Source organism: Apteryx rowi, unplaced genomic scaffold (assembly GCF_003343035.1).
Source record: "Apteryx rowi isolate R43461 unplaced genomic scaffold, aptRow1 scaffold_17, whole genome shotgun sequence".
Lineage (NCBI taxonomy): Eukaryota > Metazoa > Chordata > Aves > Apterygiformes > Apterygidae > Apteryx > Apteryx rowi.
Window position 1 is genome coordinate 1005124 of NW_020447974.1, and position 27039 is coordinate 1032162.

A 27039-nucleotide genomic window follows, 5' to 3' on the forward strand; every position below is an offset into this window, starting at 1 on the left:
ACTCTTTGGGAGGTATCAAATACTTGGCTGATAATAGCATATATAAAGCAAGAAATAGTTTTCCCTATAGTAGTAACACAGAGCAGAAGTCAGTAAATAGACCACTGACTTGATATTCAGGGATGCTAACATTTGATGGGTTCTTCAAGGGTATCTGAAAAGCAGGGCCCCTGTTCCTGAACACATCTCTAGTTGCAACCTCTTCTTCCCCTGCAAACTGACTTGATTGGCTTTCTTTTTTTTCTTTTTTTAAATAAATTAATGGCTATTTACACTTGTTATCAGGCTACTCACATCAGGAATTCAACTAATTATGCATGCACAGTCATCAAAAGGTGCACCAAAAAGTGAATGTTTATACATGCTAAGTGAAGAAAAATCAGGGAGAATACAGCTCTTTCCTTTAATCTGAAAGGCAGTTGTAGTGTCAAAGATGTATTAGTTAGCTAAAGACACTATACTCAAAGTTACAGAATGCCATATAAAGAAACACAAACATGGTCAAGAAATCCTGGTACTAGGTTTTAAAAACAAGATTTCTGGATATAAAATATTATTATCATTAATGAACACTTTAATAGGAAAATTATTTTCAAATATTTTATTTAGAGAACTATGAACTATTTTCTAATAATGCCCTTTACATAGTTGCATCTCTAGAAAGCTAATGGAGTGAGAGCAAAATGATGTAGCATTAAATGAACTTTACATCAGAAACTATCGGTTTATCTACAAAAGTAAATCAAACACAAATAATAAATCAAAGAGAACATTACATAAATATTTACCCTGTCAAATAGAAATTCAATGTCAGAATTTGGCCTTTAAGGTCGATTTGTGAATGTTGGAAAATACAGTATGCAGTCAGTGTACAGAGCATTACAGCTCTTCATTGCTGTCTAAAAAGTTGTCAGTACAATGTAAACAGAGCTTTTCTAATGATATCCTCAAAATAACAGATCATAAGTCATTGAGCTGGGAGTGGGGGAAGCTATACTAGTTTTCTACATTCGGCAGCCACCAGTTTTTTTACAGGCTGCCATATATGCGTTTAATTACATCAGCCTCTTCCTTGTCCAGGATGCCCTTGTCCACATAAGCATCAGCTTGCTGGTCAATGAAATCTCTCAGCTTTGAAAGATCATAGTCTGAAAAATAAGAATTCAATTACACAGTGAGTCATCACCATTATACTGCTTCACCTAAGAAACAATGCCATTGTAAAGTTTATCCAACAAATGCACTTTAGACAACAKGGAGGGAATTCACTAAAATTGCGACTTGCTAAAACAATAAAAATTAAAAAACCTGCACAAAGTCTTCTTAGATATGATGGTGGTTTTGCTATTCCAGAGTAATGGTCATCTCTTGTGCTTGGTTGCTTGACGGTAAATGTTACAATAAGAATATCTTCTAGTCCAGAGATTGTATGTTCTAGTCTGTGTGCAAAAGCTGTTGTTAAGACCCTATTATTTTCACAATTGTCATGGATTGCAAAGAAAGTATTAAATTGACTGTTTCCTATTAAAATCCCAGGAAAATTCTTACTTACYACAAAAACCTGAAGTTAAAACTGACTTTTTAGAAAGCTCAAGAAAGCAACTTCCTGAAACTAAATGGAAATGATAAAATTATTTATCTTGATACAGATACACTATCTTGAAATGAAAAATATTGCAGTGAGTAGTCTTTATACACCAATCTGCAATACAGTGCTGAAAGATCCTTTCTTCTTTTCTGATCAATAGTTGCATCTATGCAGCATGATTCAGACCATACCCATATAAACAGAATTCTCCTATGCTGTAAAACACTGTTTCCCACAAGAAGAATTCTACCGTAGGCAGCAATCTCCCAAATAACATAAAAAAGTAACCTACTGTGTAGTCTTAACTCTGACAACAGATAGAGTATGTTCATAGGTAAACACATACAGGTTTCAGTTACATAATTTACTGCATAAAATATAATGCTTTTTTTTTTTTTTTTTATAATCACAGCTTAGTAGCCTGGAAAACACCAATGTCTTAGTTAAATGAATTAATAACTTTCACAAAAATAGATTTATCCTGAATTTTTCAAATATAAATTACTTATTCCATGGACAGAGCCTTCAAAATATATTAAAACTGATTTTGTAATGTGGTCCAATATATAACACCATATAGCAATAAATGGAAGGACTTTTTTTCAAACTGTGCATTGTTAACAAAACGGAAAATAATGATTTTGCTGTCTTGTTATGGTTGAGTGACCAAAAATGGATGAGTGGTAGAAAGACATTCAGAAGCAAATTAATGCATGCAATCATTTTTATAACAGTATAAGGCAATTTCAAGTGAGAAGCATAGAAAATTGATATTCAGAACTCTCCATTCCTAGGGTGATATYCTATCTGTATCTGAGTTAATAGGAAATTTGCCATGTGCTGTACTGAGGCCAGAATTTCACTTCTGGTCTGTTACTGGCATTACTTAGGGTATCTAATCTTCTTTGTCTCTCTATCCTAGCTGTATGATAGGGACTAGTAATACTTAACAATTTAATAACGAGGTTGTGAGATTTCATTCATGTTGGTAAAATGAGATTCTCCAGTGAAAGATACCAGGGAATGGAAACATATTTGTTATATTATAAATAGCCATTTTTCTTAGCCATAGAGCTTTTTTAACATTAGGTGTGACTATAAACAACATGTAACTTGGGACCACCATGGTATTGTGTGAGGGACTCCGGTTTGAAAATTTTGGGATATGATCACATATGTAGTCCATGAATCCGATCACTGTGTGCTCAGAAGGACTAGTAAGGTTACAAAATTCTTACATGTGTAAAGGTAGCAGACTGAGCTTTCAACAATGTCTTCTTTTTGGAGCCATTTCACACAGATTTCCAAAGCACCTGCAAGACTACATGGAACTGACAAAGCCAATTTTTAGCCATCTTTATGATCCCTTGCCTGGGACCTCACAAAGCCAACTTCATTTTCCAACATAAGGAACAAAAGCCCTTTGCGACGGTCCCATTTTTTTGGAGAGACACCTGACTTCATGAGATCGGTAGTGTGAGAGGACTGTGTATRAGCCCCCCAATTCTATGCTAAGCTAGAATTCCTGCAATGAAAGAAATCCTTAGGGGCCAGATCTGCTAGGCCAACTGCTTTGAACTCCACGGACACTGGAAGAGTTGCAGATTTGTTTTTATGTATATACTTTGCCGGGTTAACGGAAGAATCATGTACCTCTCAAAAAAATGATGTGGCCAGTTCTTCATTGCAGCAAAATTCTCATTGGTTTCRGTGAGAATTTTGCCTCAGTAAGGACTGCACATTCAGGGATAAATACTAAATTAATATATCCATATTAAAATTCCTGAGCTCACCTTTTTTCTGTATTAGTATTTGTAACTCTAAGATCATTAAATAGAGATGTGAAGGTTTATTTACTAAACAAATACATTCTACATTAATTTATAACCATTAAGATATTATCCAGTTCTGGCTAAGTTTTATCTGCAATGGCAATTTCACTTGATTTTCTTTTTTAAATTGGTGAATGTCAGTTAATTTCTAATATGTAGTTACAATCTATTAATTTGGGCAAGTAAATAGAAGAATCAGCTTTGGTTTATACTCAACACAACAGCTGCAGCATTACACTAAACTGTGAAACTACTATAGTAAATGAAGTGAGATCTTATTTGCGTATTTAAATCAAGCCATTTGCCATTGCATCCTACAAATAATTCTAGAATTTACTTTTTATTCATAAATGTTTAGTGCTATAAAACTATGTATTGCGTAAGTATTTTGTGAAAATGAGAACATGCTATTTTCACATATTTGTTAACTGACTCACAGTTACGTTCTTTGGAGACTAAAAAGTAATAGAATACATAGCAATTGAAGTCTAAAGATGAGAATGATGTTAATTTACACAGGAGAGGATCTGCTCTTAAAACAGCATTGGTTTCAAAGATAAAGAACTCAAGCGATTACCTGGCCCTCCACTGCTTCATTCTATTTTTAGGTTCTTGTGATTTCATTGATTTTCCAGGCTTTTCATTCAGGCCAGGTCTGGGAGATACAAGGATGGGCCCACAAACTCAGAGGGACAGAATTCTATTTCTTCTGTATATATGAAACAAACTTTGGACACAATAGCCAATCGGCCAAAATCTAGGCCTTTGACGAGGYTCTCTTTATATCACCCAGACGATGCAATATTATTGCCTCCTTAAAAGGTAATTGATATTTTTAAACTGGGAAATTTCAGATGAACATTTCCAGGGTCATTAATCATTGGATGAATATTAATTTCTACTGAAATTCATACAAAGTTAAAGATTTACAAACAATTGCCTGAAACAAACCTAAGCCTCTTCAAGTATATTCAGAGAATAAAACAATCCAATAGTGGAAAAGACTGGCCATTTTAATACACAAATTACTTTGTGAATCATTTTTCTATTAGCTCCCAGATGCTAGCTGGAAGTGGAGAAATGACTGATGAGCACATAAATAACACCTAATCTTGTACTGAAGGGACACAACGCAATACATTCCGTGTTAGACAAGCTTACCCTGACTTTACTTCCTTTATCATCATCCTAGGAGAACTGAATTAGCATTTTACAAAAATAGAAAGTATGGAAAAGGCACAATGAAGATAAAGTATCAAAAGAACAAGAACTGTATTCTAATTTTCTTGTAATTTACACCCACCTGAAGACCCATTTACATTGCCAGAGGACAGTGAAGATATTTTAGTGAAAATGAAAATCAAGCTACACAGAACGCCATGCATTAAGCACTAACACAGCATATCCATTTTCAGAAAGTATTAACATCAGTACATCTTATTGCATTCACAGGCAGATAAAATGCTATTGATCTCCAGTCACAGCCATTTTCAGGCTGCAGTAATGCTGAAGAAAGGTTACTATGAAGAGGAGCAAGGGGTTACCCAGTATGTGTTAAAGAGAGAAATAATCACATGTGACTGAGATCTAATTACTATAACAAGTACAGTGATAAACAGAAATATTTATTAGAATTGGCAGGGAAACACTTGAGCAAATATGTAAGCCTGCTGCCAACTGCAGTTGCTGCCATGGGTTGTTTGGAAAAGATTTTAAGATGGAAGAATTAACAGTGGGATTGAAAAAAAAAAATCCTTCCTATTACCAAATTTCTATATAGAAAAATGAATGTAGACATGCATTCATCTCTGAAATGTAATTCCTACACACTTCAACTCACAGAGGGGGGGCTAGATTACCTAAGGCTAATCTCATCCTTTCTGCTTGGCTGGTGCAAGAAGGATCCCTCTTGCCAGGCTTCAGTCATACCTCCGGGATGGATTCCCTTGGCTAGGAACCTTCACTTAGGGAGCGGGTGACAGCAGAAGCCCCAGCAAAGGCAGAGAGAAGAGATAGGAGGCTGGTTTTATGTAAGATCTTGGGGGCAAGCATGATATGGACAAATAAAGATCTGTGAAAAATAAGGTATAAATCCTGCTTCTGACAGAACACTCCCTCCAGCTCTCAGATGGTCSTGCCTCCTAGTAACAGTCAAATGGCAGAGCAGCTGGTGAGCAAACCCTGTGCAGCTGCTTCGGTCACTGCTCCCCTTCTACAGAGCTTTGCACATGAGAGATGCACATCATTAGAGTCAATTTGGGCTGAAATCCAATATATCACAGTGCTAGTGGCATAAGTTTGTATCYTGACTATTTAACTTGCGATTATGAAACAAAATTCATTGCTATTTGTGATGGCATGCACAGTGCTAGTAGGACGCACCGAGCTTCCAGACRTTAAAAAAAAGTTTGTTTATTATTTAACTCATGACACAATGCTAAGTATTAYAATACAATTTAAAGAATGCTCTGCAAATGTATATAGTGCCCACCCAATGTCAAGGCTTTCTACTTCATACCTTCTTTGTTACCTTGCTTGTCRTGGTTTTTTAGCCATTCTATATTCTTCCTGATTGCCTCCAAATATGCCTCAGCTTTCCCTGGAGAAAAAGATGAGAGAGAAAGAAAGCACTTATCATCAACGATTGATGCAGCTTGTTTATCTGAGTGAAGCTGGTTATAGTGGAAGGCAGATCAAAACTACTCTTAGTTTCTGTTTAAAAGTTGAGTCCTGTCAACCTCAGTCAGGCAAAACTCCCACAGATGGCTAGCAGGTCTTGCCTGTAAAAGATTAGTCATCTCTGCCACAAACTTAGAATCATGGCTTTTTTTGATCTCTGCATGACTTTCAGTGGTACCCACAGACACTACGCATGTGGACCGAGGGCAACTTGTAGCTTTTTGATCATCATAACTGCTCATCAAAGATGAAGCTGTTAAGAAAGACAGCAGGGAATGACTTAAATGAGACTGAGAGCTTTGAGTATCAACTCACACATAAAATGTCAGAAATCTCTTCCATTCAGTACTACTAATAGCAYACAGCAAATAAAAGGTTGTGATATTTTGGAAAGGCAGGATGAAATACAGCTACTTACACTTACTGAGAAAAAGGAGGCATTAAAATTACCATGATAATTCCTTGTTACTGCTTGTTATAGCTGAAATTTTAAAGTGATGGCTATTTTTGGACTAGAAAGCACACAGGACAGAATTAGTTCAAGGATTACCTAATAAGGCCCCTAAGGAAATATTCCAGCTAATGGATTTTGAATTCTTAACTTGGCTGGAGCTTTATTGATGTAATGTTCTTACATTTCTCAGGAAAAAAACCTAGTGCGATTAGCATGTGGAAGGCTACTACTGCCAACTATGAGTGTCTGGTTCCATTAGTAAGCGGATTCAGTATTAGATATACTGGAATTTTTGAGCTGAGAGTGCAGAGTTAGCTTTATTGTAAGTCATTCTGTTAAACAGCAAAGGACATTGCAAGAAGAGACAAAGAACTAAATGCAGATCTAATTTAAATCTCTTAAAAGCTATTGAGCTGAACTTTTTCCTGAAGGTAAAAGAAAATAACCTGAACCAAACTGAACAGACAAACCCTCAACAGACATAGGAAATATGTTATCCATCACTTCTCACAGCTGCTGAGATAATTTTGCCTTACTGTGAAATTAGACAGCCATCTTTAGCTATTTTGCTATCTATACTCAAATAACCACTGCTGGAAAAAATGTCCTCTTCTATCTGTGATTGCTAATAGTTTATATGCCTACACTGCGCACAGGACTGAACAAGGTGACCAGTTAACTATGATTTGTAGCCTTGATTACAGCAATTCATCACAGAACATCTTGCAGTGAAAACACATACATCTAAAAAGGTATCAGCCTATATAAAACACATAATACGCTGGGAGGGGGGGTTGTTTTGTTTTGTTTTTTACCAACTAATGACAAACCATAGACGCTTATGCTGGATCCTTAGCAAACAAAGAACCCACTGAAAGGTTTCTGCCCTAACATACAAAGTCCTCCATACAATTTCAATATTCACTATCTGAAAAATCTTCTCTCTATAAATAATTTCCTAAGAAAGTCTATTAAGTTTAGTCAACCAATTGCTGATGAAGAAGACTACTTGTGAGTGCAGGAGCAAGAATTAACTTGGAGGTGCAACTAGACTATGGAACTCACTCTGACAAAAGATATGACAGAGCCTGGAGCTCTATACTTGTGATGGTTACCTGCCAAACTGATTGCTCAAACTTTGCTTTCTCCCATAAGTTCTTCATCCACGCACAAACCTAGAATGAACCCACTCTGTCTCACGGATATACACACCAACCACTTCTATTTCTAAGAAGTACCTCTAGTACAAACTGAGAAAGAAAAAGACAGAACAACAATTGTATTTAAATATTTGAGAGCTGTGCAGGACACCGCAGAAATGCCTGGCTATACAAGATTAGCTAAAAATACGGCAGTGCTTGTCTTTGCTCTTTGARACACAGTCTCTGAAGTACACACTAATGAGATACATAGCCCTCTGTGGGTTTGCTTTGAGATATAGCAGCTGATTTGTTTTTCCCTTTTGCACTCTGTGAATAGAGTGACTTCAGCTATTTCAGTCCACTGTAGTGYGGCACCTGGCATTACACATCATGCTGAAGCAACTGGGATAATAACAGGTATCATTAAGCTAAGTTTCCTTATTGAGACACTAACTTATACTGCAATAGGCTTTCAAAGTTACATAAAATATGTTAATTGTGGGCAACCCTTAACCTCTGGCAGTGAGTAATGCAAATTGCTTCACTTTGCAGAAGAGATGGTTCAGTACCTTTAAATATCAGCTTGTTTTAACACAAACTAGAGAAATCAAGGGACTCACTCAGAATATGGAATATCTTGATGATCTGAGTTCACGGAAAAGACACAAATGCAAAGCAAAATCTCTCTGTACTAGTATATTAAAATGCATTTCATATGGTTTTCAAAAAGAGGAATTCTGTGAAGGATTATGGCCTTATTCAGCACAGGATATGGTTTCATATACTTAAAAGCAAGCAAATAATTAAGTACACTTCTGAATTAACCTCTTGTGTGCTGACTCCTAGTAACTATATAAACTAAACACATTTATGCTAATACAATGGAAAAAACATATAAAAGGAGAAGAGTCCAATCACTTGGAGCATACGTGCATAGCAAAAACAATAACTATTCTGTACCTCTGGGCTCTTCATTGTTTCCTGGTGCATTTTGTTCTTCATTTTTTGTGGAATCCTTTGAGATTTCATACTCTTTTTCCATTTTAGCTGCTTCTTCCTTTGTACTGTCTGCTTCTTCACTACTCTTATCTAAAGAAATTGAAATAAGAGCAATTTTGTACCATATGTATCAAAAGCACTTCTAAAACACATCATTATGTTCTTTAGGAAGCAAAACATTCAGACTGATGAGTCAGGAAGAAACTCATTGGATCCTGTCTCAAACTGATTTCTAAAGGTCATCTCCATCCTGGACCTTTGGAAACAGGAATGCCTTCTTCCTCTCTTACAAACAGTTGCTGAATTCAGGCAATTAAATGCAATAATATGTAGTTCATAAAAATCTGTTTCTTTGTGCAGAAAAGATGATAGGAAATTTGCCATTCAGATCCGATCTGACATCTARTGCAATTAGCCTGCTTTTACCTGAATAGGTTAAACAATGTTTTATTAAATAGGGATTTCCAGGAGAGAGAAATATAGAATAAGTACCTGCTGGTAGCTTTGGTTTGGTTTTAGTGGAAGGGTTCTCAAGCTTCTTCTTTGTCTGCACTGCTATCATTGTATCTAAGTTTTCTAGAAATCAAGACAAAATAAAACCAAACCCCAGTTATTCTTCAATAGAAATGATATATTCTCCACAACACAGGTTTGAATGGCAGGTAGAACTCTAAAAGAAGCATCTTCATCTTTGTCTCTGAAGAAATAACGCAGAGCCAGCTGGTTACCCAATAAAAGAACAAACAAGTAACTACAAGAAATTTTGATCAATTTTAAGTAACAAAAACACTACATCATGATATTAGCAGTACCAAACAAGGCCAATAAGCATAAAGACAGTAAATGTGTGCATATGTATTCAAATTATTAAAGTCATGTAAGTCACAAAAATACAACACTATCTGTGACAATTAATTCTGGTGAAAGCAATGAAAGGGTATAATTGACTCYTCAAGGTGTATAAGACTACAAAATATGTACTTCATCCTGGTAGGAAAATATTCTTCCAAACTGCTTATCAGTCTGGATTTTATATGGTTTTATTGGGAAATTAGTCTAATAAAAGGTTTTAAGCTATATTTAAAATGAAATAAATACTTCAATTGAATTGATTAAAATATATATATTTTTTAATTGCTGAAGCCAAACATTTATCTGAAAACCAGTAGACAGCAGTGGCCACATATACAGCTCTAGAAGTCTAAAAGATATGTTTTTCTTGTAGTATGCAAATTTCAGGGCTGAACTCAAATTGTTTAAAACTAAAAGTAACTTTTCATCAGAATGGACAATTCAGACATAATCAATGCATAGTAATGTGGGAAAAAAGTCCTTCTTCAGATTAAGTACTTAATAGGATACCCACAAATGCAGATCATCACATAATCCGCCATGTTTTCTCACTCATATTATGGACAAAGTGTAGAATTTGTTTTTCTTTTATCAGCTTTTTAAAGGTTCAGTTAAACATGGATCCAAAATTCGATAGATGGATGTCACCTACTTGGTGGGATGTTTTTGAGAGACTTGATTTTGAATTGTTAATCTTCCCTTTGTATAAACAGCTGAAATATTCAATATCAGGCCTGGTAACTGTGGCAGAACAGATACTATGGGACAAGTAAATATCTTATTTCATGGRTCTTATGTATGAGGTCAACATTTTACCCATCAGCTAGAAGCATCTTTTTCCATGGCAAAAATACTCAGCACTGAAACCTCAAGATTATTTTTTAAACAAGCACATTTCTCTTCACAGCAGATTACTATAAGCAATTCTGCCTGCCATCTGATGAGAAATAACATAATCCTGTCTGAGCCATCCATATTTTGTTATTTACATAAAATTAAAATGTAAGCAGTTTTTATTGGCAGTCTGCCCAATTGCAACCTGTCAATTCTACATCACATTAATTTTTTTGTAAAAACTATTTTCATTTGTTACATCTCCTTTTAATGTAATATTGAGACCTTGTCATATGCCCTAAGCTAAACAGGGTTGGGCTTGGTTACAAGCTGCATCAGACTACCAAGGAAGAAAAAAACTCAGGYTACTATTATAGTGGTAGTATTGGTGCTTCACTAATCACTTGATCCAAAGCTTACTGAAATGACCATAAACATTCCTTTCAGCTGAGCTTCAGATACTATTTTTCATCTGGAATCAGTACCATACTAGTATCCCAGCAGGAGTGTAACGATTTCTCTGTCACAAGAGGCATGATTTTTAAGATAAAATAGACAGTTAAGGACTTTGTGCTTCATTAAAACGATCTTAATGAAAATAGAATATTAACCTGGTGCTCACCATGTAAACATATTCACTTAAAAGCCCTTTGTAAATTCAAATGAATATATTATTCTCCTTCATTTTCTAATTCATGCAGAAGCAAAAATGTCACCACTAATTTTTGGTCTCAGTCTAGCAAAATCTGTTAAATTAGGCTTGATTTTCAGTGTAAAATTAGTATTTTTATACAAGGATGGGTATTTAAATATTTATAACACACATGTAAGTGCATTGATTGTTATGTGCCTTTCATGTTCCATCACAGAGTGGCTACAGTTAGGCACTGGTGCAGGAAACAAAGAACCTTCCACAGTTAAAGCTATAGCTAGGCTCCACAACAGAACTGATTTGTAACCCCCYTATACATCTTTAGATTTAAATGCCTGCAAACTGACAGTATTTCCAATATATGTTGATAGATATGTTGATACAGGKATTTGAGAGTTGCACACGCATCCACATACAGCAAGTGCCACTGAAGGCAACGGGATTTATGCTCCTGCATCATTCAGTTACTTCTGCAAATCCCTTTAGAAATTCTACAGTTTCTCTAAGTGTTTCAATTTGACTAACACAATCTCATTTAGTTCAATATATGAGTAATAAACAATATACATTACTAYTTTGTCAAGTATGGCGACATGGTAATATGTATTGTTTTCCAGCCATACATATGTAACAGCTGCATCTCTGTATGAACTATAATACAGCAATATTGACCACTAATGATCCAAGGCTTGTCACTGAAGCCAGACTGAATATGATAATGGCTATATCCCATTTTCAAAGCTTTATTTCATCAGTAAAGATATGAACAAGTTTATACGAAAGGCCTTTTAATAAAGACTGCATTTTACAGGAGAAATATTGAAGCTACATTGCTAGCTGGATAGCATAACAACATGAGTCTCAAGATTTCACAAGTGGCTGTATTTTCTGTGTGACAGAGAGGAGTTAGCTATGCAATTGTGTTCATGTTTATGAGGATCATCTGGTGTACCTTCATAAAAAATAGAGAGAATTTACCAGAGAATCCCTGTTCTCCCTAAATAAGATCTATTGCCTCTTTTTTCTCTTTTTTTTCTCTCCAGAATTAATGCCTTTAACAGCTGGTATTGTCTGTACTTGTCATATGTGGTTAGGCCATGGCTGAACAATGTTTGCTCTGAGTTACACTAATGGAGTGAGTCATCCTCAGAACTGAGATGTGCCTGGCCAGCGGCTAAGCAACCAAATGTCCTATTTGGAGGTCTAACAGAACTGATTACTTTTCCGATATCGTTTCCCTAGCAACGTAATTTTTACAGAGTAAGAGTTCAGAAAGGTAATGACCCTTCCACAGAGCTGGCCACTTATTTGAAATAGCACTAATTAAAACAACAGAACTATAACTACTCAGCTAATGGAAGTGACCTATGTTGGTAAAATAGGCCATTCCTCTGGCTTTCTGAGGAGCAGTATAATCTAATCATTAGTACCAGACACCAGGAGTCAGAAGATCTGGTTTCTGTGTTACCTCACTTTCTAACTTGCTCTTTGATCTTGAGTGACTCACTGAAACGTTCATTTTTCAAGAGGACTCTTATTTTGGGTATGCATTTGGGTAGGCAGACATCCTTGTCCCAGTTTCTACAGGCACTACACACTGTTTGATCCTATTAACTGCATCTGAAAATGCAAATTCCCAGCACTTTTGAAAATCAGAACTAAATTTTTCAAATTAGCCATCCAAAAATCTGAATCACATATAAGCAGAAGCCTTATCTTTATTCTGTGAGAATACACTACGGTAACACCCTTTAAATCCATGGAAAAAGATATGTGAAAAAATATTACAAATTAAATGACTTTGTTCTTATCAGAGGGGCAGCAACTAATCTACCCATCCTAGTATTTAATTGAATTGATAATGGAAGCCTGAAATGGATGCTTCCCTATAGCTATACAGATTCATGGTGATTTCTGGACTCTTGTAAATTTTGCTGGAAAGGCTTTTTTTATCCGCATAATTGTCTTGTGCCCAAGAGGCAGTTTCACATTCTATCCTTGTCAAATTGACTGAAGCTGAGACTTCACGTCATTAAACAACACCTTGGCAGAAAGACCTGCTTTGCCTTTCTGTTTTCATACAGCATGGAAAGTCTGTGTTTATTAAAGCAGAAAAAGGGATGCCTGTGGTGCCTGAAATCAATCTTAACGATAGCTAAAAAAATGAGTTTACATACTTAATGAGTTTACATTCTACAGCAGCTTCAGTCTGAAAGCTTTGTGCTGATGACTGCTTGTATGAGATGCAGATATTTCAGGCATTAGCAAAGCACAATTCACCCAGGGCTCATCTCCCTACTGTAATAGGTGATCCTACAGAGTTTGCATGGTCTTTTTGCACCTGTCACAAAACTCAGGACATCTCAGTGTTTGCTTGCGACTCTTCTGTGGAGAGAAGTATTTCCAGTATAGCTGGGGAAACACTAATGCTACTGTATACCAAGWACTACTGTTGCCACATTTTGAATAYGGTCACCCACATTTAAGAAAGATTAATTAAACTGAAGAAAAGGTACTGGAATGACAAGTGAAATGAAGAGTATATTTATCAGAAAAAAGAAAAACTTGCCTTATTTATCCTAGCAAAATGAAGGCTGAGAGAAGATAGAATTGCCCTCCATAAATACACTAAGAGGGTAAACATCAGAGTGGAAAATGAAGCATTTAGTCTGGAAGATACTGTTGACACAAGAGCAAATGGCATCAACTGGCCCTGTCTAAATTTAATTAGACAGAGGTTTCTAAGCATCAGAGAAGTAGGGTTCTCAAATGATCCCCTATGCAAAGAGGAGCAAAATTCCCAACTACTTTTAAGAGGAAAGCTGACCAATTTATAAAAGGGTGCCTGCTACAATGTGTTACCCACGATATTCCTTTATTTATTATGGTCTCTGCCAGTTTAAATAATTCCTCTAAACTCCCTAAGTCATGTAAAACACTGGAAAAAACATCTAAACAAAATACTAAGATAGTTTCTTAAACAATTGCTAAGAAATACAGAAAGAGTAAAAAAAGTCCATATATTGAACCTTACAGATTTGCCTTGCAAATCTCCAGTTCCTTTCCAACTTACTGCCTTACATGTCAAGATACAGCTTTTTTTTTTTGAATCTTCCTCTTTGACTGATTTGTTGTGACAGTGATTCTGAAGCCTAATGCTGCCATGACATTTGTCAGGTGACAAACCCCAGGTACTGGCATCACTTGTAAATGGATTACAGGCAAGATGGGCAGAGTGATTTGAAATAAAATAGTTGTGGTATCACTTAGCAATCAGATGAAAGGCCTCTTGAAGAGCAAAACACAGTTAAGTAGATGTTCTGATGTGAAGCTCTGAGCAAGTCTYCTTCATTGTCCTTATTTAATTCCCTGCCTCAAAGACTATTTCTCAGTTTTATCCCTTTGGTATTCTAGAGGCATTTCCTTTACATTACTCCAAGTCCCYTAGAGCTGTGTGGTGCAGTTCTTTCCTAATCCTTTCCCTCCCTGAGGTGGCTATGAGGTCTTTGCACACATTTTAAATATTTTGATGGCATGTATTTCATAAGCATGATGGTTTGGGACTGAGGTAGCACACACCCGCCTCTACTTCAGGAGTGGGATGGAGCCTAATTTTGAAAGTTCAGTGACACCTGCTTCACCCTACACCCACATCATCATCTCAAATCATAATTTATGATATCAGTGCTCAGCTGTCAACACAGAGATACTGAATTCAGAAATTTTTTTTATGCAGACATTTTTCTCATTATAGTGAGAAAAAATAAAAGCCCTAACTGCCTTTCTTTAGAAACACAAACCAGTTGGTAGGATGCAAAACACGGATTTTCAGGAACTGAACAAAATACCTTTTTGTCAAAAGAGAAACTATAAAGAGACAGAGATGTCTAGCAATGTATCCAGTTGGGAAAACATAGAGGAGGAAGTGAAGGGAAATGGAAGAGGCMGAATATTTACAAGAAATAGCTGCAAATTCAAAGGGTAGATAGTGATAAAGAAATGAACTGTAATATATCTTTTGGTTTACAGGCTTCTACATATGATATGATAGGCATGTAATCGGGGGGGAAAAGGATTAGTAATACTAAAGCTACTGAATGTCCCCCAGAAAGGTAGCTGACAAAATTTAGATTCCATGGAAAAACTATGCTCTCACACAAGTTGTCGCCCTCAGGTGACAGGCTGATATCTCCCTCTATCCATGATGCCCATATCTACTTATCTTAATAGGTATTGACCCTGTTTTTTAAGAACTGTGGAGTTAGCTGTCAGACTTTTCATACCATAGTTACCTGTTTTTTTCTATGCAGCAAGGGCCAAAAAGAGAGATGATTGAAACAGTGGGGGCAGGCAAACATTCACGTATTTGTGCAAATACARAAGCAGCACAACACACACTAATCAGGACAGACTGGTTAGGGTACAGAAAGAAAAGCTATAAAGCTACGGTGGGGCCTGGGGTCAACATACTCCSTAGATTCCAATCCTATTTGAAACCTTTGCGCACTCCTCACCCACATATCCTTTCATCTCWTCTCCATGCAAATTCATCTTGGTTTCAAATATTCACATTACACCATCACTGCTGCTCCTCAGTATTTGGTCCATTGTCTCCATCTGAGGTGCCTCTGATTTCTACTCTTTGGCTATGCGAGATTCCTTAATCTCCCCAAGAACAGTACAAGGTACTGGCATCTCTGTCCTCTTAGTTCATTGGATATAAAATAAATAGCAGAGAAAAGAAAGCAGCCTGAAATTAAGTAACTCCCACTGGTAGCTGTATGCATCAGTCATATGATAAAGTAACACTGGGCAAGGAAAATGACCAAAGGGAAATTCAGAGAGGGAAAAATGATTAAAGATTTTAATGTTTATGTAGGGAACCTACAGTAGCAAGAAAGAGCTCTTTGAAAAAAGGACACTAAAAAAGAAGGAAAAGAAAGGTATTACACATGAATGGCTCCCTGTATGAAATACTGTCAGTATATTTCATCTTCCAGGTCAAAATGAAGGAAAGAACAAAAGGCCCACATGACACTGTCCATATATCAGCTGGCAGCCCCTGGCACTGGCTTAGCCACACCTCCCCTCACCCCATTTGAAATCACATAGTCTGCATCAGGCAGCATTTGCTTTTTGGAGACAGTGAGTAGGAGAAAGATGATGCCAGTCTGTGCTGTGATCTGCTCTTTGCCTTACACTCTTGGCTCAATGCCTGTTCTTACCTAACTAAGCAAATATCAGGATCAGACCTGTGGCCCAGAGCATCTGCGCTGATGAGAACTTCAGGGATTAGTCAGTGCTCAGACAAGTCCTTGTCTCTCCCAAGAAAAGGCCAGACTCTGCACTGACCTATGCTGGGGAAATTGCAGAGCTCTACCTTCATCAGAGGTGAAGCTGTGGAGGGTATGCAGCAAGAATGCCAGAGACGGAACAGCTATTCCATATTTCTTAGCCTAGAGGGGCAGGGGCATGTTGAAATCAGCATAGCAGACTTTCAGGAGATCAGATTGGCATTTTCCAAATACATGTGGGGCTTGGTTACAGCCTCCTCTGGATTCCCCCTAATTCCTCCATCCAAGAAAAGATCTGAAGGTGAACCTCAATGAGTTCTGTCTCTTCTGTTTCCCCTAGAATTTTTTCAGGCAGGTTCAATCCGGATCAAAGACAGTATTATAGTAAAGCAATATCACAACAGTAACTTTAGAAAAGGGCCAAACTAATGAGTGYATGTCTACCTAGACAATGGCTCACCAATAAACCACCTCCCTATCACTAGTGTGTCCTGTGATACGGAGTCTTCTTTTGAACTGACCATGGAGAACAAATGACGAGGGGGTAGAAGAGGTAAATAGAGACATCTGTTCACATCCATTTCTAACCAATGCAATCTCCTACTCAGCTGCGGGGGAGAGTGCAGCTTCTGACAGTGAGTCAGAGCCAAAGGAAGGCAGTGTGAGAGGTGGCTTTGGTTTGGTCTAAGGGAGGAGGTGGCTGTGACTCAAATCCTACATATTGATGAGCTGCAGCAATTTCTCTGTTTTCCCTCCTAATTAAAAGGGGTTTTGCTCCCAAACCAGTCTGCTGTAGGCCGCATGTTGTACGCTATCTATGGCTACAGTAAACAATCACTACTTCCAGGAGGTTAAGAGGGGCATCCCCAACAGAGACAGCAAATCCATGGAATGCTTGAACTTAGTTTTCTTCCCACTCCTTTGCCTCTTTCTCTTTTCCATGTTGCTAAATTGTGGAAGATACAGAAGCCCTGATTTTAGAAACTGCAGACAAAATGGCCAACCTCAATCATCAGATGTGATAAAATATGCATTATATATGCAGTATCAAGGTGTAAGCCTCTCTATATATTTGCAAGATAGAGAAGTAACTCTGCTGACTRATGGCAAAAATTTGTGCTAGATGCACTAGTCAATAAATGAGAATTCAACACAAGAATACAGCATGCACATAACTAATTTATACCTCTGGAGTAACAATTCATTGGATAACGCAACTTGTATGAATGCAATGAATAATGAAATAATTTATGCTGAATCAGTCTTAGCTTCTCTGAAAACTTCTTGCTGCTTTCAGCTGGTCATTATGTGGAGGGATTCCAACTCTTTCATCCTACTCTGCTGCTGCACCCTTGCCAATGGCAATCATTGTTTCAATAACTGTCCTATTTCCTTCCCAACACTCAACCTGTTCAGTGATAACAGCCTGTTCCTCTAGCAGGGTGGGGCAAGCAAGAAGAGTTCAACTGTTCTGGCAGCACTTGCTGGATGCTGACCACCAGCCCATGAGTGGATAAGATGGTCTTTGAACAGGCTAGAAACATTTTGTGGGGCTTTCATTCCACAGAAGAATTTGCTTGCACTACATCAAAATACAGCATCCATACTTAAGAAAGTAAAGAGTGATAGATGATATTGGCATTCTGCCACCAGTAGGGCAATTATCAAGCATGATGTATTTTGGCTGAATGCATGTTTTACATCAGTTTGTTCCAGCCTCTCTTTAATGCTCCCAGAGATATACTTTCTGAAGAAGTACTGTAAAAGCTAGGCAGGACTTCTCCTGTTTTATGTATATGTATACATCATTCCTTCCTGCTTGGGTTCTGTGTTACAGATTATATTTACCATGTGGAAGGCTTTTACATATGTATTACATATGTGCCAAATAATACTGAATATGTGTATTAAATCACAAACTTCCTTTTCCTTGCATTTGTATGTGCGTACAYGTGTGTTTTTCTTGCACCAGAGTAGCTAGATCCTTTGTAACTTAAAGTTAAACCTAATAACATCATTCCCTGCAGCAGCAAGGTACTTGCCTGTAGAGTAGGATTCAGTGATGATGATGACATAATTCCAAATCCCAGACCAGCTGTTACTGGCATATGCATTCAAATTCACTGTCTCTGCACCATGTGAGAGGYACAAAAGCTTGTGACTTGATTCAATAAATGATTTATTATTTTGAATGTATAATTCAGGGACATAGCTTCCACATGGCTTCAGCCATAAAGTGGGGAAAAGTAATTTATGCAGTTTCCTGCTGTAATAAAACAATGAGAAAATATAATCCCACCTGACCAGATACAGTATTTTCCATCAAGTAGCACAGGATCTGCTCACTAATTCTGAACTGAAGAAACAACTAACAGCTGCCTTTTTTCTGTAACTGTTTCTACTAATTCCTATATCTGCTATGGATGAATATAACTGTGTATCAATATCCTAACCTAAACTGCACCCAGCAACACAGTACCTGTTCAAGTATTTCGGGGTATATTATATTGCAACTTGTAGTTGAGTAAGGGTGGCAATAAAACTGCTGTTATGCTTATGGATACTATAAGAAGCTGATATTCTCCTGTGCTTGCTACCCTTGAACACTTGAGAACATTAGCTCATAAATGAAGGTCAACTTTAAAGTAATTTCTCAACAGCAAGGCTAAAAAAAGAATACCACAGATGCAATTTGAGACCTGTGAGAAAGCTTTTTCCACTACAGTAAGTTGCTTTGATGGAGTACAAAATCCATCTCTCCATAAATCACTAGTTTGCAAGGCTTAGTCTGAGTACATCACTTGATAGTCTTATTTTAAATCCAGACCAAATCAGACCTCCAAAATTCTTAACCTAATCCCTGTCCTCTGTACTATGTCATCCAGGCAACTTGTTTCCAGGGTTACAGTATTTATTTACTCAACGTAAAGCCAATGTGAACAAATGCCTTAAATTTTAGTAGGCAAAAACGCATCCCTAGTGCAATTCCATTGACCTGAGTGGTATTACATCAGGGATGAATTTAGCCTGTTAAGTTTCAGCACAATAGTATCAGTGAGGGCAGTATCTGCTCAAGCCATATTATCTTCATTTGTACACTTCATTGCACACTGAAACCACAGTGCCTGAAACCAACCACTTAATTATAAGCAGTTCTCCTTATTTAGGCAGCCAGAGAGATAAAGCCCTTACCTGTAGCATAAGTTGTCCAAATATTCCAAAATTCAAGGACTTTTCACAGAAAAAGGAGGGAAAATGGGATGAGAGAGAAAATGAATTTTTTAGAGAGGAGACGCAATCATGCACTGAATGTGAATCATGAGTCACTGGATTTTTTGCAGCCAAGTAATAGATAATCAATCCATACAGTTACAGTAGGACCAATTAATCATGTATCTGCAACAACAAGCCTACAAAAGTCATGAAAGATCATTGCCAGTCCTACCTCTGTGACAGACTGATCTGTGACAAGCTGAGAAGTTGCCCTGCTATAAACAAAAGCTTATAAGGCTAACCCAGACCAGGAATAATGCAGAACAACAGAAGTGTTGTGGAGAGCTTATGTAGATGATCTCTTCTTCTGTAGCTCTGGTTGCTTAACTAGAAAGGTTATGAACAGTTAATATAAAAGAGTTTATAAAAGCCAAAAGGAGAAAAGTATGGGAGAAAACAAACAAACAAACAAAAACCAGGCTGTTCCAAAATCTCTCTTCAGGAAATTATAACAATTATAAAGTCTGCATAGCCACAGACTCTAAAATGGATCTAGGAAAGACRTCTTCAAAGGCTACTCCCGTGCCAAGTCTTAAAGCTTTCCACAGATRGAGTTTTACTTGGTAGAAGACCACGGAATTACGTCCTGTCTACTCTAGCTATGTACGGATGACAGATTAAAGGTGCTGAAGCATGGGATTCCTTTTCAAAAATGCAGGTGCCTGATCCACCTGAATATTACTGGAATAAAATGCTAATCTTTCTCTGATATAATGCCACAAAAATCAAYTGAGTTTCACAGGTGAGAAAGTAGAATAATGCAATATGCCATTCTTTTAAATCCATATCTGATAAATAATCTTTCATTCATTATGTGGAAACATGGAATTCAACATTGCTATAATGAACRATCAGTCATTAAAAAGTGCAGCTTTAACATTTTGAATTAACAAGTCTGAAACAGGACTTGTAAGAACAAGGAAGATGACAATATAATTATCACTGTTGGTAGAGTAAGAACACAGGATTAATAACATTATTGCATAAATTATTCACTCTCACCCAGATAGGAAACTCCTTCCTCTGGTGTGATTGTTCCATATTTAACCATCATCTTCACAAAATCAATCAGGGTTTTCATGATAGTTATCAAGGTCTCCTTTTCTTTTGCCTCTGTCTCTGTGTGAGGGGACAAAGCAAAAGCAGTCAAAGACTTCAGCCAACTCAGAAAGACTTAGTTCTGCAAACTCTTTGCACAAACTTCTTGCATAAAAAGATGACCTAATCACTAAAAAGAGAAGACTGTGCTGGATTAGCGAAGAGAAGTGCTATATGTTCCCCTTTAAAATGCTCCTGCAAAGTGCACCTGAATATACCTTAAAACTTTGGAGTTTGGTTTTCTTTTAAAGCTTTTTTTGTCTTTTGTCTTGAAGTTCTATCTTATGGAAATTAAATTACATTAATTTTACAGATAAGAAAATTAAATACACTGAGATGAAGTGACTTGACAGAGTTCAAAGAGCAGGTCAGTGCATGGGCAGTTTTCTACATTCTGTATATTTTTTTTAGATTTGTCTATGAACTGCCTAGTAGACCAGTAGATTTATATCTGGCTCTSTATGAGGATGATAGTTCAGAACCCCTTTCTCCTACAAGAGCCAGGGGTTCACTGACAAATATATAAAGTGTCTCAAATGAGATTGGTACAGTGCACAAAACCATGACTCATGTACTGGGAAAAAATATTATTGCTTATATGGTTGGGAGGACTGTGACTCCAGAATAGGATATAAACAATGATTTTTTGTGATAAAATCCAATTCTGTTTGCTTGATAACCTGTGGAACCCAACACACCCTTCTGCTTTGTGAGCAGAAAAAAAAAGAGAAAAACTAGCATGCAAAACTACCAAGAGAAAAATGAAAAGAACAAGAAGAAGAATATGAGGTGTCCAGACTGGATTTGGAAAGGATGCCCTCAGGTTTCTCACTCTAGCTCTCCACTCAAGTGTTTATGGGGACAGTTTGAGGAAAGATTAAGGCTCCAGCAGGACAAGGAATCTGCAGAATAAATTGTTGCTGACTGTACTGAAGAGAGCAGGAGATGGTATGCTGGCTGCAGAGAGTGAGAGTGGGTGTGAAACTGAGTGTGCTGACAAAAGCCTGTGGCAAGGTGCCACAATCTTGCCTGTAATAGCTGGAAGGCAATAATGTCTAGCACCGGAATAGGAAGAGACGGGCASAGCTTTCATTGCAATAAACAGCAAACCTGTGGTTTGTGAAAACACTGGGAGGCTCAGACTCATTTACTGGTACTATCACTGTGAGGATTCTACCGTTGCTTACTGTTGGCTTAGGAGACAAGGATGTTACTGGAAAGGTCTCTGGAGAAAACAGTTTGCTAGTTTTTCATCATGCCCTTACAGGAAGGAAAAGAATTCAGGACTCCTGAATCATGAGGCCCAAAATGAGAAGGGCTTCGTAGGTCACACAGCTTGCAGTTTTGAATACAATCCCTCCCACCCTTTTGCCATACTAATTAACAAAATGAGTTTCTGTTATGCATCTTAAAGAACATTCTTGAAGCACAGGGTCCATTGCAATTGGGGAAGCTGTAGGGAGGGAAAGGGAAAGGAGAGGGAGAAAATGGGGAGAATCTTCATTTTCTATTTCTCTTCCTAAATACTCCATAAACACATGATGAGCTCACCTGAATTAAGACTTTTTAACAGGGCATAAAAGTTTGGGAAATACTGGAGGTCTTCAAAATTATTTTCAGAAGGCAGCTCATTTCTTCTTTCCAAGATATTAGACGATGGCCAGGTGTTATCCAATGTATCATCAATTTCTCCATTAATGAAACTATCTTGATCAGCTTTGCTTGGTGTCTCCACAAAAGACATTAAAAAATTCTATAAGCACATTGCTATTAGTGATGTAGCTAGAGCAATATAACTGCAATGAATAGCATCATAATCTTTTACCAACATTTTCCTAATTATGAGGTGAAGACTAGTTACTTTCTTAAAGTTATTTCAGTTTGGGATCTGGCTCAAACTTTAAAGTAAATCATTATTCATTTTTCTATCTGATGGAATTTCTTTAAGAACTTCTTTAGTTTCCAGATTGAGATAATTATTCCCTAAAGCAAAGCAGTGTATTTGTCTATATGCACCATTTGGCAAGTGAGTCAAAATGATTAGCTAAGAAATTACCATTTTCTCCTGTTGCTTTTCTTTTGTATCACTGTCTGCTCTGCTTGGAGAATAATCAAAATCTTCAGACTCTTTCTCACGATCTTTTGCTTCATTTGCAATTAACTGCTGTAAAACCTCTGCCACTTCATCTTCCAGGGTATAGGCCTGACTTTCTGTGATCTGTTAAAATATTTGTTTGAAACAGTTAGAGAATATTGTGTTTTTCTTAGATTTAATAACAATATGAAACCGGAACTTTGTAAACAGTTTTTTTCAAACCTGTTTGCTTCAAAGCTGAGCACAGTCAAATTAGATGTAGTACATTCATTGATGTGTGTGTGTATGTGTATAAACACAAACACACCCRTACACACACACACACAGACATATAGCCTCTGATAGGAAAATATAACTCTACAGTGCTTAACACAACAGGGTCCAGCTTGAAAGATGGAGCTCCAGCTGACATATACATATATACACACACACACACACACACACACGCACACACACACATATATTCTGCAAAGGATATATATCTATGTACAATTGAATAACTACATCAGAATGCAGTAGTATAGAAATAGAAAATGCACAGTTTTCTATAGTATCATCAAAACATTTTTTCTCTTTCCTTCATAACAGCTGCCACTTGAATGAGAACTCTATCATGCGGCTGTCTCACGCATATCTCCCTTTGTAATCAGTGGGATTTAACATGCAACAGCTAATTGGAAGATCTAGTGCAGAAAACATAAGGTTAGTAGACCGAAATATAAGGATTCCATACTGCAGTGGCTAAAACCATTGAGACATTCAGAGGTCAGAGTCAAATCCAGTCTTGTTATAAATCAGTAACAATGAGAAATGGATCCTCAGCTAATCAGCATCATTRCATGTCCACTGATGACAGTAACTAGCATGTGGATAGAAATGAGTTCAGACTGTTCTCTGTAAACATCCAAAAGTAATTGATAATACAAAAAATTCAGTGAAAATCAAAAGACAAATTAAATGAAAAATGAGGGCAATATGGGATGAGTACAATCAGTGAATGTTCTCTTTACATCAGAAACATTCTGCAATTCGACATATTTTGTTGCAAAGCCATCACAGGAATAGCAATGCTATTGCAGGACAAAACTAACATGCAGTGGCACAACTGAGTAGAAAAGTTTGCCTTGAGCCTCAATCACTTTCTTCCCCACTCAAGTCAGCATCATTAGCTGTTCATTTTCATGAACACAATGTTTTTAAAAAGAGTATTAAGCCAGTCCACAATGTAGCTAAATAAACTATTAACAGGATACTTACTAGTCCCAGATTTAGAAGTTTTGAAACGATCTTGTCAAACACTCCTCTATCATTTTCCTCATAAATTCTTGTAGCAATTTTTTGGACAATGTCCTCAGCAGTCAAAGGAGTGCCATCTAATTGATGGAGGCCATCTGGATCATCTAAAAGGATTACAGTTTAACTGTGTGCTGACTGTCCTATTTCATTTGTATTAGACATCTTGTAAAAAAATATCTGCCCATATCTTTTCCTCTTCAGAACAAAGTCCGACTCTTTCCTCACACATTAAGAGTATACTTTGATACACGCTTTGCAGTGCATTACATTAGCCCCAATGAAATGTTCTTAATGTCCCTTTTCCACATCTGAAAAATGTTTTTCTGACTGGATCTTTTGAAAGAGCACAGATAAATATCCACGATAGATTTTGCTGTTTGTAGAAAAATGCGTGAAAATGAGAGTATATTGCTCATATATCTGCGTATATTCATCTTCCTGGTATTTATTTTCATTCTATGGCTACTTAGAACAAAGCAGGTCATAACAAGCATATTATGTTCTTGTTTGGATTTCAGCAAATTTAAGTTTTAATTATGTAATCATTACTTACGGTAAATATCATTATGACCAATGAGAAAGTGAGTATGACAAGTAAGCTTTGGTCTGTGATCATACTTTGATATAATTAAAAATTTCTTGAGCTAAATGCTGCTTACAATTCTCAGAGGACTCACTGTAAGACAATTAACTACTCCTGTAGTAAAGGCAAGTATTCTTTGGCCTTCAGTACCTTCTCTTCTATCAGTTATCTGATGAGGAGAATTATCTAACAGACATGACACTTGGAACAAATACATGTGATTTAGATCCATATAAAAGTGCCTTTCCCTTTCAAACAAGAATGAATATATTTTCATTTAAAAATATGTCTCACTTTCTTCCTACCAAATCTAAAGCTCTAAAAAACATAATGCAAATTACACAGTTGGATTTTCCTCCATGGAAGACAACTGTGAAAATCAATAGTAGTAGTTCTTCTGTGTTGTATTTCAAAATCTAATTGTTATACAACAAACTTCTAAAACTGAAAATAATTGAAATTGCACTCTACTGACAAATACAGTTTGCATGTAGTGGCAAGTTCAACAACCATGACTGTAATCAGTTTGCAAGAAAATTCTAATTTAAATATTAGTGAAAAATGATTACAGAATACCTTGAAATTTATAATCCAGCCCACTTTTAGTAGAGTCATAGTCATCCACGAGCCTGCGGTTCTTGGTGGAGTCTACATCATCAGTAGCCAGTTTCTGTTCATACAAGGAGCTTCTAATTGACTCCCTCTCCTTTTCATTCCTCTCTCTTTCTGCTACCGACTTTAGCAGATTCAAGTCATCAACAAAGGAATAATTTCTGAACTCTGGTTTGTTTTCTGAAAAATGTATTAATACACATATGACATAAAATCTTATACCCCTTTGAATGCCATTATGAAAATCAGTATAAAACTAGGAAAAGTGTTTTACCTGTGGGAACTATTTTCCTATTCTTGTCTGCCTCAGCTTCAGCAATCTGATATACACAAACAAAACAAACAAACAAACAAAAACACAGACAAAAGAAATAAGTACGCTAAAATTTACGATCTCTTATCTTATCAGTCCCAGCAGAAGCCTTAATGACCAGTCTGCACTCTCAGTAAGAAGACTGCTTCAATAAGAACATGCTTAAACTCTTGGCACTTTTTTTGTCAGTACTACTGCACCCTCTGATCAGAATCAGACATTATGAGAAGTTGTAATAGATTTCCAATTTTAAGATAAATGCCAGTTAAGCTTTTCTTCTTCAATCCAAGCTCTCACTGCATTCCCCCAGGATCTGAATACAAAGGGGTTACACACCCATGATCTGTTGGAGCTGATGACCCACCTTTGGGATGATGAAGAGTAAAATTCTATATACTATTTCTTAAAAATTACTGAAACTCTATTTTGTACCCAAAGCTCACCCATATTTACTTTACTGATAAATCTATTTTTAACTCAGTTATTAAGCCACTAGGACATTCATGGTTCTGGTATCTGAAAGCTCAAAATATTATGACAATACAAAGATCAGAGAGCATTTTGAATATTTTTCATTTTACTTACCTGTTCCTCCAAAGGTCTTTCTACACTTAATTGTCTGTTGTGTATAGCTTTATCTAGAATAAACAAACACACACACACACATATTCAATTATATGATGCATGTGACTACAAGAGCAGCATATTTTTTCTTAAATTACATTTTCCCCATAAAACATAGTGTGTTAAATATGCTATGACTCAGTTCTTGTAAAAAAAAATTCAGTATTCCTATAAGGTAATAAAATAAAAAAGGCAGAGGCAGATGGTTCTGTAAAAGATATATGAGAAATACAGGTACACAYTGAGCAACTCTTTTCTGATAAGAACACTCAAATGCAAACTGGGAAAAAAAAACGGTGTAAGAGGTTGACTAAAATAGCAATAGCATAATCAGATTGGCATAACCAAGAGATTAAAAATCTGTTACATCCAGAATACCAAGAGACAGAGATGGAAAGAGGGAGACTTGAAAACTCCTACAGAATAGATGAAAACGTTGATTGGAAAAGAATGTAAAAATTCAGAGTCTTTCCTTCTACCAGCCCCTACCTTGCCATTTTAATATCAGATTGCTATTTCAGTGGTCCAGTTTCTCCAGCTAGGAGTACTGTTTCTTTAGGATCTAATTGCTTTTAGCCAAGTGAAACGAAAGTTTTTACTCTCCTTTATCGATCCCCGGTAAAACTTTCCCCATCCCGGAGAAAAGGAGTTAATGGAGGTGCTCACCTTTGCCTCCGGGTTTCGGGAAGCCATGCAGCTGGCTTGCCATCAGCGACAGCACCTGCACCACGACCGCCAGCTTGAGCAGCATCCTGCTGCTGCCCAGCCCCCTCGAGGGCGAGCCGGCTCAGGGCTGGGGCCGACGGCCGAGGGATCCCC

General features: G+C 37.0%; 1 protein-coding gene across 1 annotated transcript; it reads right to left on the reverse strand.

The window, feature by feature from the left end:
* Positions 1 to 586: 586 nt before the first annotated feature.
* SCG3 (secretogranin III) lies at positions 587 to 27019 on the reverse strand. Its single transcript, XM_026060531.1, has 12 exons — positions 26887 to 27019; positions 26182 to 26234; positions 25558 to 25603; positions 25248 to 25463; positions 24050 to 24192; positions 22754 to 22915; positions 22249 to 22426; positions 20602 to 20718; positions 9187 to 9270; positions 8656 to 8784; positions 5939 to 6019; positions 587 to 1148 (listed from the first exon to the last, which is right to left on the reverse strand). Exons 1-12 carry the CDS (start codon positions 26969 to 26971, stop codon positions 1030 to 1032), a joined length of 1413 nt encoding a protein of 470 aa, XP_025916316.1. The 5' UTR covers positions 26972 to 27019; the 3' UTR covers positions 587 to 1029.
* Positions 27020 to 27039: the final 20 nt, after the last annotated feature.